This window comes from Necator americanus, chromosome V (assembly GCF_031761385.1).
Source record: "Necator americanus strain Aroian chromosome V, whole genome shotgun sequence".
NCBI classification, from domain to species: domain Eukaryota; kingdom Metazoa; phylum Nematoda; class Chromadorea; order Rhabditida; family Ancylostomatidae; genus Necator; species Necator americanus.
Window position 1 is genome coordinate 29,530,777 of NC_087375.1, and position 16,731 is coordinate 29,547,507.

Consider the following 16,731-nt stretch of genomic DNA (forward strand, 5'->3'; position numbering starts at 1 on the left):
ATCGGTGATGGAATGAAATTCGAATCCCTTCTTTGAATTGCGTAAAGAGGAATACTCCTCGCATCACACTTTCTATTTGGCGTTCTATGACGCTGATCGGGTCCTCCTGTTCGCGAGGCGTCTAGTTTTTTTGAAGCTTAGGTACCAGGAAGAAAGGTGTTGTTCAATATGCGTCAATATGCGAGCACGGTGCCGGATGCTATTAGTCCTCTTCACTACATTCCTGTATGCTCGTAGAATTTCTCTGTATTTGTTTCAGCTTCAGTAGTTGTTTGTAGTTTTTTTTTACTATTAGGTAGGTTAACGACATTTCATGTTCAATGACCAAGAAAATATACTTTATTTAACGAATATGCTGACAAAACGAGGCAATACACCCAGGATGATCTCAACTTCTTGTGCGACGTTTTCTTACTACATTAACTGCGTTGGTAAGTTCTTCGATTACAATTAGTTCCCGTGTTATCACAGAAGATCGATGTTGAAGTTGGTGGCAAATATTGCCTAGCTGGAAAGTTGAAGACCAATTGTCGGCCTTTTCATGCATGAAGTCGCAAAAAACAGTTCATGTTCCTCCTTACAAATTTGAAATAATAAAAACAACAAGGATATTTTAAAATTGACTCTTACACGCATGCACTACCACATGAATATTTTAGTATTAGGAGTATTTTATGTGATAGGTTGAAGAAAATTCTTACCTCTTGCATAATTGCTAAAAAAGAAATAATTTCAACTACAGCAATCGTTCTATGCACCGGTATCTCAAATTATCAAATAGGTTGTATTGAGGTTGAAATAAAATTAAAAATGCAGGCGGAGTGTCAGCTAAGCTTGAAGTTTGAAATATTAAGGTGAACGGCTACCGATCTTAAAGGAAATGACAGCCAAAATCATGCAACTGTGAATGGAGAGAATTAAATTGGTGCAGTTATAAAAGAAGAGTAATACTATTTTCTATCTAAAATGTGAGGAAGAACCAGCTTTAGTCTTCGTCAAAATCAACAGGAAAACAGTTCTGTTCAATCAGCTGCAGAAACAAACAGAAAAATGTTTATTTAGTTGAAAGATGAACGGTATATTTTCTGCTTTCTACTTAGTCTTGCACATGTAAACAATCAAACTAAACTTGTTATTATTTGTTTCAGCGTTAACGGCTAATTGAAGCGTTAAATACGGGGAAAATTTCGTAGATGGAAGTTAAAAAATTCTCTTACCTTCTCGATTTTGTTGTCGATTCTGTTGATGAGATCCAATAAAACAACGTTAAAGCGTTCAAATTCCTCCTTTCGTTCAAACTGTAAATAATATATCCGAGCTAACTATGCTCTCCCATACATGTGTATGTTTTTGACAGGTTGACAAATCGTTGCGTCATTTTCTTGGTAAACGCTTCCAGCTTATTATCTTATAAAAGTGCAGGTTGGGTAAAATGTGGTTGGCGGCCACTCTGACGCACCCAAAATCGAACTGCTTTCCTATCGTATGTGGTGCGATTATTTGAGGTGATTCCTGGCGGGAACTTCCACTGTAGCTGCACTCAGAGTGCGAAAAAGGTCATGGAGCACAACAGCCGCAAAGACGTCCATAGAACACGTTAACCGTTCTCGTCGTTAAGCTATTCTATTTGCCTCCAACTTCCTAACTCGTGACTTCACTGAGATTACTGATTACCCCTCTGGCGATGACTGTTGGTCACTGAGATTACTGATTAAAGTCACGGCAGGCGAATGTGAGTCGTAAAAGCCTAATCCAATTTTGAAGTCGAAGGAGGAATTTATGACATAGTTATTTGTTTCTCGTAAACTTGTTCGAAGTAAAACGTAATTGGAGTGTCCACTCGGTGGCGCCCTTATTTCTGGAAGTAAATAACTAAATCAGTCGGGGCCGTAAGACCTAAGCATTAGTTTCAGAGGACCTATGACATGTAAGCTATAGTTACTAAGAGAAAAGAAGTAAGACAGATCGTTTAGAAGTAAGAGTGCAACTGAGTGGCCCTACATCTACATTTTCCCCTTGTTTGAAAATTAGATAAAGTTAAAACTGTAGTAGTTCCAGCTCTGTCTTTCTTTTTCTTAGTAACTTCAACCTGTATGTCGTGGATCCTCTGAGACTGATGCTTACGTTTCAAGACCCTCACTAACTCAGCTACTCAATTGCACTCCATGACCTTCGCGCTCTGAGTGCAGGTACAGTGGAAGTTCCCGCCAAGAATCACTTCAAGTAATCGCACCAAATACAGTAGGAAAGCATTTCGGCGCGTCAGGGTGCTCCCCATGCAGCTCTTCATAAGACACTGAGAATGAGGACTTTTTAAAAACAACTCGTGCACCATTTAGAGTTGTTTTCATTATTTAACTTCTTAATTTGAAGGGAAATTGCTATGCACATGCTTAAATAAACAAGTAAAATTACACCTTATAGTAGAACAGAAGACAGTAAAAAGACCCAAAAACAATTGTTATCCGTGAACGTCTGCGGCATCATTACAAGGTTGCAGCGCCAATAGAGCATTCCACAACAAAGATGCCGTGCGTCGTTGCTTCTGATTCGACTATTTCTACCGCTCCTTACACGAATCTCTATAGAAAAATGAATAATATGTCTCACTTTTTGTTTTTCCAAGTAATCTTGTAATCGGCTAATTTTCTTTAGGAACGTTTCCCAAATCTCGTCTTTTGTTTCCTCATCCTTAAAAGAACATAAATACTATTTGTCAGATATAGCATTGGTTTGTGGTAGAGCAATCATAGAAGAAAAAAGAGAAATTTTTAAGTGAGCAATACTAGAACACTAAATACCTCGTATGTTTGCTTTTCGTTGTGTCCGCTTTCTGTGTGCGAACATTCTTGCATAGATTCTTTTAGAAATGTAAAATAAACACTGTTCCTACACAGATAATTCATGAAACACTTATTGTTGAGCACAATTTCATTGTGCAAAAGATGGCGGACGGAAATCCATTGCATGTCTTCGTAAGTGAGCTCCATCATCTGAAGTTTGTATTGCCAGAAAATGGGATAAAAGCGAAAAAGTTAAGCATATATGTATATACCTAAAATCACCTATCCTCACGCGACGTTTCTCATACAAGTTAATCAGAAGTTGGAAATGCTCTTAAAACCCAGTGAAACTGTAAATCATCAATTAAATCGTATTGATTTTAAAAAATGGAGAGTATTGAGTTCTTCGATTGCTGTTTCACTTGATTCTGTGGGTAATTGTCGTAGTTTTGTTCAAAGGCAGCAGGTCACGAAATTAATGTACGCATTAATGCATTATTGAGTGTTGGAATCTCTCCACGAAAAAGGATATAGAGGTGTAGGCCACGTGTGTGAGCGTAATAACGCTCAACTTTTCCCAACTGCCCTAAAAAGTAGTGTGGGAGACGACATTTCTATCCAATTTTCTTACGAGGACTAACAAGGCATACGCGCTGCCGTCGGAAACGAGGGGACAACCATAAGGCTGCTGATGTTCTCTTTCGCTCGTCGGTGCGTACGCTTGCACTCACATACGTGAAACATTACTAGGTGCACCATAAGGAAATTCGATAGACCCTGTTGTCTCTCATGCCACATTAAAAGACAGTTGGAAGAATTTAGCTTCATCACGCTTATGCTCGTGATCTACACCATTATTCCTATCTTTTCATAGAAAAACACCAATGTCATCAATTCGTGGTATGCTGCCTTTGATTCACCAGCCCAGTATTCTTTCCATGATGGCATATGCTTTCTCGTAACCTCGTGTCGTAGATGCAGGATGTAGTTTGCAAAAATCTCACTTTTCCACTTGCCAGTGAACTATCTCGGCTTGCTTTATTGGGAACGTCAGGCTAAAGCCGGACTTCAGGCTTTTTTGGTGTTCGCTTCGCTCGCCTTCACCGATCAATAAGAAATAACAGTAGCGACATTTTTTTGTAAAATTAGAATTGCTTTTTTCTGTCAACACTTTATAAGCATAGATGAAAGATTTTATGGTTTTTCCTTAAACGCGTCAGTTCTATATTTGGAGAACAATCAAACTTGATTTTACATCTATTTTTCTTTCAAACCTCCACAAATTGGAAGCATTATTCGAAGTATAAGTCTCCTCCGAGTCTAAGTATAAGTTCTCAACTATTAGCAAAGATCGATGTGCTAACGCGAAATGACGTGAATATCACTATCGCAGTGATAAAGATAACGTCAAATCGCGTAAACTGTTGGCTACTATGTACTGTATTTGATCAGCTGTTTGCATGTGTGTTTTCTCTTTTTAAAGAAAAGATGTTAGCAGCATCATGAGACATTTTGGGAAATAGATATGCGAAGGGACCATAGAAACCCATTCTACCGCGTTGGGGCTGTCGTGCGCCAATCCGACGCACTGGAAACCGTCTCTTTCCACATAGCACCGGCGCACCATTCCGACCCTATGAGACCCGTCCCACCCCATTTTACCGGGTTGAGGCTCTAGTGCACCAAACCGACGCCGTAGTATCCGTCACTCTTTTTGGAATTTCTTGACTGAGACACACGCATACACAGACGCACACACGTGACAGAATAAGCCCGTTATTATACAGCATGACAGTTTGCAAATTTGGGAATATACATTCACACAAAAGTTTATTTACCCTCAGTAACATATGAGAGAAACTACCCTCACTAACATATGAGAGAAACTAACTTGCCTTATCAAAGCCAACATACATAGCTACATAGCTTTGGACAATGGCGAAAAGGTAGAGTGCTCACCTATCAGGTGCATGGTGATGGTTAGGCCCCTCACCGGTGCAAACTTTTGCATCATTATGGAGTATTTTCGTGCCACACAAACAAACAAACAAACAAACACACATGGACATACACACACGGACTAAGCGCGTTATTATATAGCGTGATATTCTGTTTCTAACATATACCCAGTAAACATTGCTTCATGTGTTGTGCGATGTGACGTGAGCGCTTTGATCTGTAACTGACAGATGACGTGAATTTGTTCGCAATTGCTTATTGTTCTCCAACAACTGTATATGTTACTCATCTTGTGCACACTCAGTGGAACAAATGCACAGGTCGACTTTCGACCATATAAGAGGGAAGATTTTAGTTTCACGTCATATATTTGTGCTGATACGTTTCGAACCAGATTCTTTCTTTTTTTCTTTTGTTAAAAGGCCCATTGGTTTCCAATGAGTTCGTAGTGTAGGTTCGCGTACAAACCTCAATTGTTTTTGTTTTGTTTGTGTTTTTTCAATATGTATATGCAGCCATGAAGTCAAGTAGGACGTTTTGAATCGCATTAAAGGCAATCACCCCACGAATCTGAGGTGGTGCAGATTTCAGGTGGAGTATTCGTATACGGAATGCGAGACTATGGAGAAGGGGGTGATTCCGTCCATTTCCTCCTAATTGCCGTAAAAAACGGCCCGGAAGATACGGCTTCAGGCGTTTTGGCGCACTATTTTCTACAGGGAGTTCGACTGGAGTGCGCCAGCCTTGTGCGGCGCCGCATCTTCCTGGCCGTTTTTTACGACAATTAGGAAGAAATGGACAAATGGACGGAATCACCCCCCCCCCCCCCTCTCCATAGTCTCCCATCCCGTATACGAATACTCCACCTGAAATCCGTACCACCTCAGATTCGTGGAGTGATGCCTTTAAGTGGTGTTGCAGACGTTCCAGTCGGCGTAAAACGTGTAGGAGTGGGTTTACACAACGAGCACTTGGTAAAAACATGCACTGAGTTCTCTTTACAGTACGCTATAACTGTGCTTGAGTAGTATTACGTAGTCTTAACAGAGTAATTTCCTATTAGTTCATCAATTGTTTTGCTTGGAGGATGCTCCTGAGAAGTTGGTTTGTGGGGATTCAAATTCGTCCTATTTTTTATGTTATTGTGTATGATTACTTTGGAAATATTTCAGAAATTCTTGTTTATGGTCCCGGTTATAATACACAAGTATTAGAAAGGGCTCATCATCGGGTTAATTCGTCAAGTAGACACAACACAAATGCGGCTCACCCCAAACTCTTAGCTTGGATAGGCAGCTTAAAACTGCTAAATACCCACCTGTGTTCAGATTGAAGACTGCATAACCTGCCTACTCTTATCATTGGCTTTTCATCGAAACACTGATATAATGATAATTTTGATAGTAGACTGGTTCTCTTAAGTTTTAAACATGATTAAGGAATCTCGCTTAGTTCTGTCAAAATTAATATCGTGTAAATAATTAGTCGTGTTCCGTCAGTTGCACTCGGAATGTGGAGGTGGAGGAGAGAGATCGTTTCTTCACATGAAATGTTTTACCGTACATAATTTCCAGAACGAGTAAACTGTTTAGCTCCCTTGAACAAGTGCCGACCCATGGGAACGAAATGTTTAACACTTTGCAAAAAAGTATCCTGTAGAGACATCGTTGACGCACAAGTTAAAAGAAAGGTCCTTTTAGCTTTTCTTCAGGTATATTGTGAGCCCGCGGAGATTTACCGTCGAGAGGTTTTTTTAACAACGGTTTGTTCGGGTGCATTAGGCAGATGCCTCATTATCCATCAGACCTATATATACATGGATTTATTCGTGGACTACATGCGCATTTGTCTCATATCTTGGAAACACAACATGCAAAAATTTTAGGTTAAGAGAGATCTGATTGTACGCGTCTTAAGAGTAAGAGGTATACCGTCCAGTGACTAGGATCACTTTTGAGATATTCATTACCGAGTTTGTCTCAAGTGACTCAATTCATGGACAATAGGGGGAAGTGTCGGTTTCTTTCATGCAGTATTTCATTTCTTATTTCTATCTCTATTTCTTAAAAGAGAACATAGCCAAATTCGTTATATTTTACTGGTAATTCCTTGTGGTTCTGTAATATCAATAAGTTAGTGTGCAACCACGAAATTTGAATAAGCGTTATTGTTTTAATGAGAATAACATGAACAACTAGAAATAGAATGGAAAGAATTTATTTAATATATTTCAAATGATAAATAAATGCAGTTATGTCTTAACAATGATTTGATTTACTTTATATGACGATACAATTTCCTTTCCTACAGTACTTTTTCAATCTCTTCCTTCTTGTTATGCTTGATGAACGAAATTATAATGCAATAGAAGAGGTATACTACATTGATGTAAAAGACGCGTAGTTGTGGGGGAACAAATCGAAATGATATAAGCTGACAAATAGGCCATATTGAAAGATCAACCTAAAATAATTGCATTGTCAATAATTGCTCCTTAATTAATAAATAATTTAATAACAATTTATAAATTAAAGGCATCACCTCACGAATATGGGACTGTATGGAATTCCGATGGCCATAGACTATGCGTGGACTTAGATGGCAGAAGCAGGTGGGATTCCGCACATTTCTTCCTAATCGCCGTAAGAAACGCTTGCACAAGTCTGGCGCGCTTGAAGAGAACTCGTCGTAGAAAACAGCGTCCAGAAACGCTCGAAGGTCTATTGGAGCACGCCACCCTTGCGCAAGCCCCGCACCTTCCGGGCCGTTTTTTTACGGCGATTGGAAAGAAATGAGCCGGATCCCACCCGTTTCTGCAATCTACGACCCCGTATAGTCCTTGGCCATCGATACCATCCCAGATTCGTGGGGTTATGCCTTTAAGCAAAGAAATTCTACGTGTAAATTACCTTCAGTATATAGAACATCTTTGATGTGTACTCCGCAAAGGCGTCAAAGAACGTTTTACCTTCTAATAGACCACACACTGCAAGTAAAATTGCACTACATAGTCATTGTGTTCGTAAAATGACACTCAATGATGTTTCTTCCATATTTTCATTAAGGCATCCAAATCAGCCACTACATTGTGTACCAGAACGTTATGAAACATTACAGGGAGCCGTTTATCCGTCGAACTAATGCCTAATTCCTTCTACGCGGACGAAGATCAAAACAAGCGAGAAGAGTGAATGCGCGGTTACTGCTGGGATGTGTTTCAAAAGTAATGCAGAAATGTGATGAAAATGGTCGACTTTATGTGCTCACAACAGCATAACCATTGGATTAGTACACTTTTCCGGTTGTTGAAGTTGAAGGTTACAGAGGCTTTCTCGTATCTCTTTGTATATACCCCAACAGCCGCATTTCTCCATTCTCTGACTTCTGTGTACTGCAAATTTGCCAAGAAGAAACCGAATTAAACCCATCATTTTTGTTGATTGCTTGATTCATCCAAAAAAATGGCACTTTTAGCCTCTTGATGTATATTTAGAATGGTCCAATACCGCATATCTGCCTGTTGTGGAAGAAAACAGGGAAACCGCAAGATCGCTGTGTGACGGTTGACCAGTTAAGGATGAACTCTAACGTTTACACTATGTACCCCAAGGCTCACAAGGTCGTTGTAGAAGTGTGAGAAGTTCGTTTTTATACATTTTGGCTGCAAACGAATTATCAAGTTTTTCGCCAACGTTGTGTGAACTTTTGTTGTGCCAAAAGAAGTAGTGTATACTCCGTCAAACGTCTCTGAGTGAAATATGCTATAAATATTTATTTATCAAACGAAACGCATGTGGTCGCGTTTTGAAAATTCGAAACAAACGACCCGGCAAAGAGATCACTATCACTAGGGCAGTCGCGAGTATCCAAGCATTCATAATTGCAAAACGATTTTCTTAACAGAATACTCATATACTTTCAAGAAGCCAGCAACGAAATGGTCATCCGGAGTCCCCCAACTCTCAAGGAAAAGAAGCTACTCATAGATCCAGGTTGATGATGTAAATTGATCTTCTCAATTCTGTATTTAGATTTTTAATCATTCTTAGAAGTCAGCGCCTTTTGTAGCGACGTTTTGTCCTGGACCATCTACGACTATCTCCATGAAGCTACAGCAAAAGTATCCTGCAGAAGTTTGCGATGACAGTCAATATTAAAAATGACGTTTTCACTCTTTATGAGTACTTATTGTGGAGGGGTCGATCATAGAAAAAATATAATCTGAGAACAGTACCTGTTATGATAGTAGATGAATACACAGGGTTAGTACAAGCGTCTACAAGTGTTTTCTTCAGAACGAGTCTCCATCGACGACCAACATAAAAGCCATCGAGGAAACGATACCATATCGTCATCATTGGACCAATAACGAATCCAGCGCCTCCGAGACGAGCTGAAGTGAACTACTCTTGTTAGTGTTATTCAGCAAATACTTGGGATTAGGTAGCTACCAGATCGAGCCATATCCCATCCTTTAGCCTCGATATCACCATGAATGTATTGTTGTAGAAAGTCTCCAAAGGATAATTGTGTCACGCACATTGTTGTGTTCGCGGATAACAGGAACTGTCTCATCAGCTTTGTTGCTGCAAACCTCTGAAACATTGAAATTGCAGCACAAATTCTATAAGTTGGGAGTTAGCAAGGTGAAGAACTACACACCCTCAAAATCCTATTCATGAAGTTAAGAGCAAGTAGTGAACAACAAAGAACCTTACTTACGTCTTGGTAAGCACGTTTTATCATATCCGCAACATCAAATGGGTATTTGTTTAAGACCGCTCCATTAGTTCAGACACAGAAGAATAGATTGTCCTCTTCACATCACATAACACTTTCAGAAAGTACATGGAGAATGAAAACCATGATGGAAGAGTACAAACTTTCCCTGCGCTTGCGTTTCTCAAACAATCTACAGGCGTAAAAAAAAATCTCCCCCTATATAAAGCCTCGCTAAAAAACAACTCAATATTTGTTTTTTTTTTGCGCAACGAATCATCACAGATGTGTAAAAAGTCGAAATTTCTCACTGACTTCAACAAACATCTGCCTTTTACCTAGATGTAATGGGCGCTAATAGTAAGGAATGTATACCCTCGACTCTGCAGTAATACCAATACGATATCGTTAAGAAAAACAGCTTTGCCTTGCACCTGAGGCTATCTTGGTTACTAAAAGGAAGATGATTATGCTGACTTGTAGTAGTACCCAATATCCTCACCGTGCTATAGAATTGTTCCACTAATAGTGAGGTGCTGAGCGGGTGTAGCGCAGTCGGTTAAAGGTCAGCTGTAGCCACACAGTCGATGGTTCGAAACCGCCCTAGTCCCAAGCAAGTCTTTCATATCTCCAGGATCAATAATGGGTGTCAATTGGTTTCGAACTTGTTGGGAGATAAAAACAATGACTTGATGATTGGCTGATCCCCACAAGCCATTGTATAGGCCAAGTTAGGAACTGCCGTAAAACGCATTTGCGCATCCAAAGTGAACTCACACGGCAGTGACTTTATCCTTTGACTTTGACCCGACTCTCAGCTTTTGTTTTGTAAGATTCTGCCTACGAGGTTTTTTTTTTTGGGATGGAACCTTTACTTGTCTGGGGTTTCGGCTTCTCCCCATTCTCACAAGAGGAAGAAGAGGTTGATCGGAACAATTCAACGTTTATTCTGTTGAAGGCATCGCCCCACGAATCTGGGGCGGTGCGGATTTTAGGTGGAGAGTTCCTATACGGATTCGTAGATTACGGAGAGGAGGGTGATTTCGTCCATTTTTTCCTAATTGCCGTAAAAACGGCCCGGAAGATGCGGGGAGTGCAGAAGGCTGGCGCGCTCCAATCGAACTCGTCGTAGAAGATAGCGAAAATAGCGAAATAGAAACGCTCGAAGTCATATCTTCCAGGCCGCTTTTTATGGCGGTTAGGAAGAAACGGACGGAATCACTCTTCTCTCCATAATCTACTATATCTTATAAAAATACGCCACCTGAAATCTGCACCACCTCACATTCGTGGGGTGATGCCTTTAAGTGCCACACTACCCCAGATAAGTGTTTTGATAGTCGTTCAGGGTTGTGAAAACGGAGGCCATACACATTAGGAATAGTCTAGTATCCAGTGTTCCAACGCTGGAGCGGCTGGTCGCGCGAACTTACCACCACTAAATGTGCCAAGGGATGAATATTGCTGTGCGTGCAGGCATTCATTCCTACTGTTTATTGAAGGGTTTCTTTCACAGATCCAAAACGCCAAAAAAACGAGTGTTTCCGAATGTGCAACCAAAAATCGGAATGCACAAGACTAACAAGAGAAACCCCAAATAGAAGGCGGCTTCTTTACCTCAACACGCAAATAAATACTTCAAATGACATTATTAGAATGAAGTAGTATCGCAAAGAAAGTTGCAAGAACATTTTATTACATTCCAAATTTGCGCATCCGACTGCACTTAAACGCGCAGTGATTCGCAATATGTTGAAAACCGCTAGTGAAGTATGCATTGGGTGCCCCTTTTCCATTCAGCACGTCCGCATTACTGAAGTCCTCACACTGTAAATAGCGCTGTTCAATGCAAAAACAAACAACTCTTTGTCTTCTCTTTACTTCTGACAGTGCCAGTGCTGCTGTTCAACGCAGCATTGTTCAAGCACAACTACAAGATGATTTTGTCTTGGTGAATATGCGCAATGAGAACATCAAAAGCCAGCTTGTTATGAACATACGATAGTGAACATATGGCAAGAAAAACGGCACAAAAGTTGGATAAACAACTTGAAAGGCAAAGATATGAGGCCCACAGCGGAAAAGATTATGATGTGAAATGTATTATACTGGCTCACGAAACGGATGCATCAGCAAGGAAAAAGTTGGATGCGTTTTGGATTCTTACAGGCATCACTCCACGAATCTGAGGTGGGACGGATTCCAGGTCTGGTATTCGTATACGGGATGGAGAGGGGGTGATTCCGTCCATTTCTTCCTAACTGCCGTAAAAAACGGCCCGGAAAATACGGCTTTAGGCGTTCTGGCGCACTATTTTCTACAGGGAGTTCGACTGGAGTGCGCCAGCCTTGTGCGACGCCGCATCTTTCGGGCCGTTTTTTACGGCAATTACGAAGAAATGGACGGAATCACCCCCCTCGCCGTAGTCTCCCATCCCGTATACGAATACTCCACCTGAAATCTGCACCACCTCAGATTCGTGGGATGATGCCTTTAAAAAAAAATTTTCTTCAAACAGAAATACATAGTAGTAATGCACGTGGTTTCCGTTTTCATTACCCTGAACGATTATTCGAGCACTGACCCAGAGTAGTGTGGCACTTGACGGAATAAACGTAGAATCGTTCCAAGCAACCTTTTTAGGCCTCTGAAAACGGAGGAAAAGCTGAAATGTCAACCAAATAAAGGTTCCATCTAGAAAAAACATTGTAGCCACACTACTGGAGAGCACGAAAAGAAAGATTCCGGGTTTGAAGACACGAGAACTTTCGTAAAACTCCAACTCTCAGGTTAGTTTTTCTTTTTGATGCCATTGTACTTCAGTGTTGCAATATAAATTAAGAAGGATAAAGTCACTGGCGTATCAGTCCACTTAGGATGCAGCAACGCGTTTTGCGTTTTGCTTCAATTCATAATCGTTGAGGCTCGTCCTGGCCTATTCAATGACTTGCGAGGTAGAGCCAATGAACAAGTCAGTGGTTTTACCCTCCCAGATGATTCTGGAGTCAATTTATTGATCCCGAAGGGATGAAAGGCTTGGTAGGCACTAAGACGATTTCAAACCATCGACCGTGCGATTACAGCTGGCCTCTAACCGACTGCTACACACTCCTCCCCTCCCTCCTCCTCCTTCCCTCCCTAGTTTAAATTAAGTATTAGTGAATTACACAACAAATTTTACCTGTATTCGTCCAGAAGAAAACATGTCTCAGTAGTACTGTAATAAGTAAAAAAAGGTTAGGTGAATCACTTGGAGTCGAGTGTACTTATAACAGCTGGAGTGCAGTTTATTTCTAGGAATAGAGAAGTTACAATACTAGATAGTCCATACGAGGGTAGCAACATCCACCCTAAAATGTAGCTATGAGATTCGCGAAGAAGCGCTATAACAGGGAATCCAAATAGACTAAGAAGGACGCTGCATTGATTATCCGCTGATAACGATTCGATATAGATTTGTCGATAACGGTGATCCGCTGCGCTTTGGTCGCGCACATCCCGGATGAAAAACCTTGGAGAAGATGGAGAGAACGCAGTTTATGCTACCAGCTTGAGCTGCTTTTATCCGCTAATCAGCTGCTCTTGGATTCTTGGCGGAAAAATTATTTTCGAATTAATTTAATTAATAGTTAACTATAATTACTATTATAACTCAATTTTTTCGTACAACGAACTTCATCTTCTCTGGTGCCTTCCAGTGCTTTACATATGTGTTACCATTCAATTAAGTATATATTTGGACTTTTTGTCTTCACACTGAGGAAATATTTAAAGCAATTTTAGAACAGGAAGAATACTTCAAATTCAGAACGTTCCAGTTTTTTCACAATAAAGTAATCAAACAAAATCTTTTTTTTTTTTTGAGCATTCAGGTGAAATCCTATCCTATGGTCATTGGGAACTGACACGGTCGTTAAATACACTCTGCTGTACATTTCAAGTTTCTTTATTCGTTACACAAGAATTTAAAACATATCTAGAAATCTATTCTAGTTAATGGTGGATGAACCTCAGCAGCTGCGATGACTGATTCGTGACATTAATTACTGTATTCGACATACAACACCGCTACTAACTTGTGTCCCAAAATCAATCGCAAACTCTTGGGAACTCTTGGGAATGGGCAAAACTAAATTTTGAAACCATCATTCGGAAGTAAATGAGCCGCTAATTCCAAATATGTTTTCAGAAAAGGATTTTACTTAAAACCTGCCCTGAAAAGGGACAAAGTTTTGCCAACCTCCGCTAATTACTTTCACACCTCCGCTATCCTGCCATTGGCGTATCCTTTCGAATGGTGGTTTCAAAATTTAGTTTTGCCCATTCCCAGAGTTCCGACGGTTTGCGACGGATTAACCGTCGGCGACGGATTTTGGGACAGAAGTTAGCAGCGGTAGCTTGTGAGAATCCCCGAAAGAAAACTGCATAATTCCAATCCGGACTCTCACTTTCATTTCGAATCGTTCATAGAAAGTATTGCGTTACACGTTATCGACAAATTGTATGATTGACCTTAATTCGAATTATGTTGACAAACATGCTACACTTTCTACATTAATGCCTTTCTCTTCATTATGTACAAGCAACCAGTGGCCATCATTTGAGCACTCCAATTTGACTTCTTGATCACCGTGCGCTAGGAACCCGTTTGATCCTTGATTGAACTGAAATTAAAGGCACGTAGAAATTAGACAGTACTTCTAGCCACTTAACAAATTTACAATAAATATTCCACACAGTGTTTGTGAACATAGGATATAAAAAGCGAATCTCGACCACCGCACCTGCACAAACGTTTCCGCGTTCGATTTATTTCCACGACATTTTAATTTTTGAACCTGAAATTCTGTACTTCTTCCTTTACCGAGCTCGAATAAGAACATATTCTGCGAAAAAATTATGTATCTACACAAAATTTGTTTAGACTACAAGTATGTACAGAATTACTATTTAACGAAGAAAAACGGCTGGAACTATGTATAAGCAATTTTCACTTTCAACACTCAAAACCATAAAGCTGATAGGATTCTTGACAGTTTTTTTTGAAGTTAATATATAGTCGCACTATTGCTTGCACTCAATTTTTGATTCCGTTGATGGAAGGACAGATGAGATGAGATTTTCTACTTTTACATTAGAAATTGTAGTACTTATTTGAAAATAGTTATGCAGTTCCAAGCAGTTCACAACGATTGTGTTTTAAATTGCGTAAAGTGAAGAAGAGAACACCATGACGTTTGGTGCAGTCGATGGTTCGATACCACCTTTTTCACCCTCAAGGGTAAACTGCTACTTTACTCTGCGATTTCTCCTTTCTTCGACTTCTCCGGGAGGATAAGGACAATGACGTGATACAGAGTTTGGCGTCAGAAGACCTCTGTAAAGGCCCGGTCCGAGTTCATGGACTTCCACTCAATTTTAGTCTTTTCAACGCTAAACACTTCGTCTTCTATTGTTTATAGTGTCCGGATTTTCTTCACATTCTTCACTTCCCCGAGAGGATAAGGACAATGACTCGATACAGAGTTTGGCGCCAGCAGTTGTTTTGTTAGCGCGTAGGGGAGGCGTTTGCTTTTAGAATTTGACCTTTGAAGTTAAAGTCGGCGTAAAACGCACTGCAAAATTGACACATTGCCTCCTCGGTGATCGCGTGCACAGAGCTCCCACTACAGTGTGTGGAAAATCCACCAAAATTCTTTTCTTTCCTAGCCTTTCTGCGTCTATCTTTCCACTATTTCTTTCCAAATAATGTTGTACGAATACGTTTGCGTAACCTTAGCAAAGTCTTTTCCCATTGATTATCGTCTGTTTTCTTCCTACGGTGCCTCCAAGATCATAATTTTTAAAGATTTCATTTCTATTCTATTTTTTTAGTTGCGTGCACTCAGCGGCTTTTATAATCGGGCCGTAGTAAGGTCGCAAAATCCTTTCTAGAAGAACTGTGACCTCTTTCTGAGAAAGAGGGCAGAATTTCCACTCTTTGAAAAAATCTTGAAAAATCTTGAAAATCTTTGAGGAATCAAAGGAAACTTCTAAACCATTGCAAAAAAAAGGTTTTCTTGGTGTTTACGACTATGAAATACGAAAGTCGTACGCAAAGGTAGGGACAGAAATAAATCCCTGCAAACTATGATTTTGTAGGTGTCTTAGGAGCGAAAGAAAGCAAAAAAAGCATGAAACTAATGGAAAAGGTCTTCCTTAAGACTACCTAATTCTATTCATGCACTATTTTACAAAAGGAAAAGAACCAAAAAAATTAGAAAAAGATCCGGGGAATTCTGGACATACTGTAGAGAGAACTGGGAGTAAGTTTTCACCGAGGAAGCGTCGTCCGTTAGAAAAAGTTTTAATCTACCTGTTCCTACCACGTGGGTCAAAGGAACACGCGTACCCTCAGGAGTTATAAACAGTTTGTAAACAGTTATAATTAAACACACTGTTGCAGGAGCGATACAATTTTGTCGGAATTAGTATTTTGCTCTTGTGATCATTTCGACAGCTTGTAAAACTGTTCGGATTTTTTTTTGCTGACAGCGTTTCCTGTCAACCTATGAAAATTAGATTTGGAAGGACCTCTCAATCCATTTTTTTTACAAATATCAAACTTACAAAGCATCCTGTGCCATCAACCATCTTCTGTGTTTCGACTATTCCAGAATAAGGGTGTCTTTCTATCAGAACCATCATACATGAAGTGCAACCTAGAGTACATTTATCGAGAAAATTCTGTAAATAATAGATATAGAATAAATAAAAGCATTTAAAAGTTTACTTCTGTGACCACAAATTAATAATTGTTAATCAAGTGTGAAGACTAACCTTTGGGCGGCAACGCTCCCACAAGAGATGCAGAAGTGCAGAGGAGGAGGATTAGCGTGCGCATGTGGACCCGGTCGAGGCAAAAAATAGCTGGTCGGTCGGAACGCTGGCGACAAAAACCTTCGATGTGCGCCTGTGCTAACGAAACGTTGAAAATATTACACGATGTTGGCGTTTTTCACATTCCATTCGGATATAGGACCAGAACAATCACGTCAGAGATCTTTTCAAATAGGGGACCAGCGTCCTTACTAAAGTTCTCAAGATTTGCAAAAGTTACCAAGAGTTCTTGGAAGATTCTGGAACGGAACTGTTTCAAAACATCAACAACGAGTAGCTCTCAAAATACCACCAAGAACTTAGTGTTGAGTTACTGTTAGCAATGATGGAAAATAATTTTAATCCACAGTTCAAATAATCCATCCAAGGCTCAGTAGCACCGTAATCAAAC

The 16,731-nt window shown here is 40.1% G+C and overlaps 3 protein-coding genes across 6 annotated transcripts; all 3 read right to left on the bottom strand.

Annotated features, from left to right (window-relative positions):
* Positions 1-388: 388 nt before the first annotated feature.
* Positions 389-2,993, bottom strand: RB195_015603 (uncharacterized protein; the record flags this gene model as incomplete). 2 transcript variants are annotated; one of them, XM_064206389.1, is made up of 4 exons in its annotated part: positions 389-508; positions 1,218-1,298; positions 2,611-2,691; positions 2,802-2,993. In XM_064206389.1, 4 exons carry the CDS (start codon positions 2,991-2,993, stop codon positions 389-391), a joined length of 474 nt encoding a protein of 157 aa, XP_064062270.1. The 2 variants fall into 2 exon arrangements, with proteins under 2 accessions (XP_064062270.1, XP_064062271.1); XM_064206390.1 differs by having other exon boundaries at positions 2,802-2,855.
* RB195_015604 (uncharacterized protein) lies at positions 2,990-9,422 on the bottom strand (the record flags this gene model as incomplete). Of its 3 annotated transcripts, XM_064206392.1 has the most annotated exons (7): positions 2,990-2,993; positions 3,056-3,114; positions 7,056-7,205; positions 7,652-7,728; positions 8,977-9,135; positions 9,194-9,338; positions 9,405-9,422. In XM_064206392.1, 7 exons carry the CDS (start codon positions 9,420-9,422, stop codon positions 2,990-2,992), a joined length of 612 nt encoding a protein of 203 aa, XP_064062272.1. The 3 variants fall into 3 exon arrangements, with proteins under 3 accessions (XP_064062272.1, XP_064062273.1, XP_064062274.1); XM_064206391.1 differs by lacking the exons at positions 2,990-2,993; positions 3,056-3,114 and having other exon boundaries at positions 7,047-7,205; XM_064206393.1 differs by lacking the exons at positions 2,990-2,993; positions 3,056-3,114; positions 7,056-7,205; positions 7,652-7,728 and adding an exon at positions 8,788-8,867.
* Positions 9,423-13,984: 4,562 nt separating this feature from the next.
* RB195_015605 (uncharacterized protein) lies at positions 13,985-16,344 on the bottom strand (the record flags this gene model as incomplete). The annotated part of the gene is made up of 4 exons (XM_064206394.1): positions 13,985-14,125; positions 14,246-14,299; positions 16,071-16,162; positions 16,281-16,344. The coding sequence occupies 4 exons, from the start codon at positions 16,342-16,344 to the stop codon at positions 13,985-13,987; spliced, it is 351 nt and encodes a 116-aa protein (XP_064062275.1).
* Between the last annotated feature and the right edge of the window lie 387 nt (positions 16,345-16,731).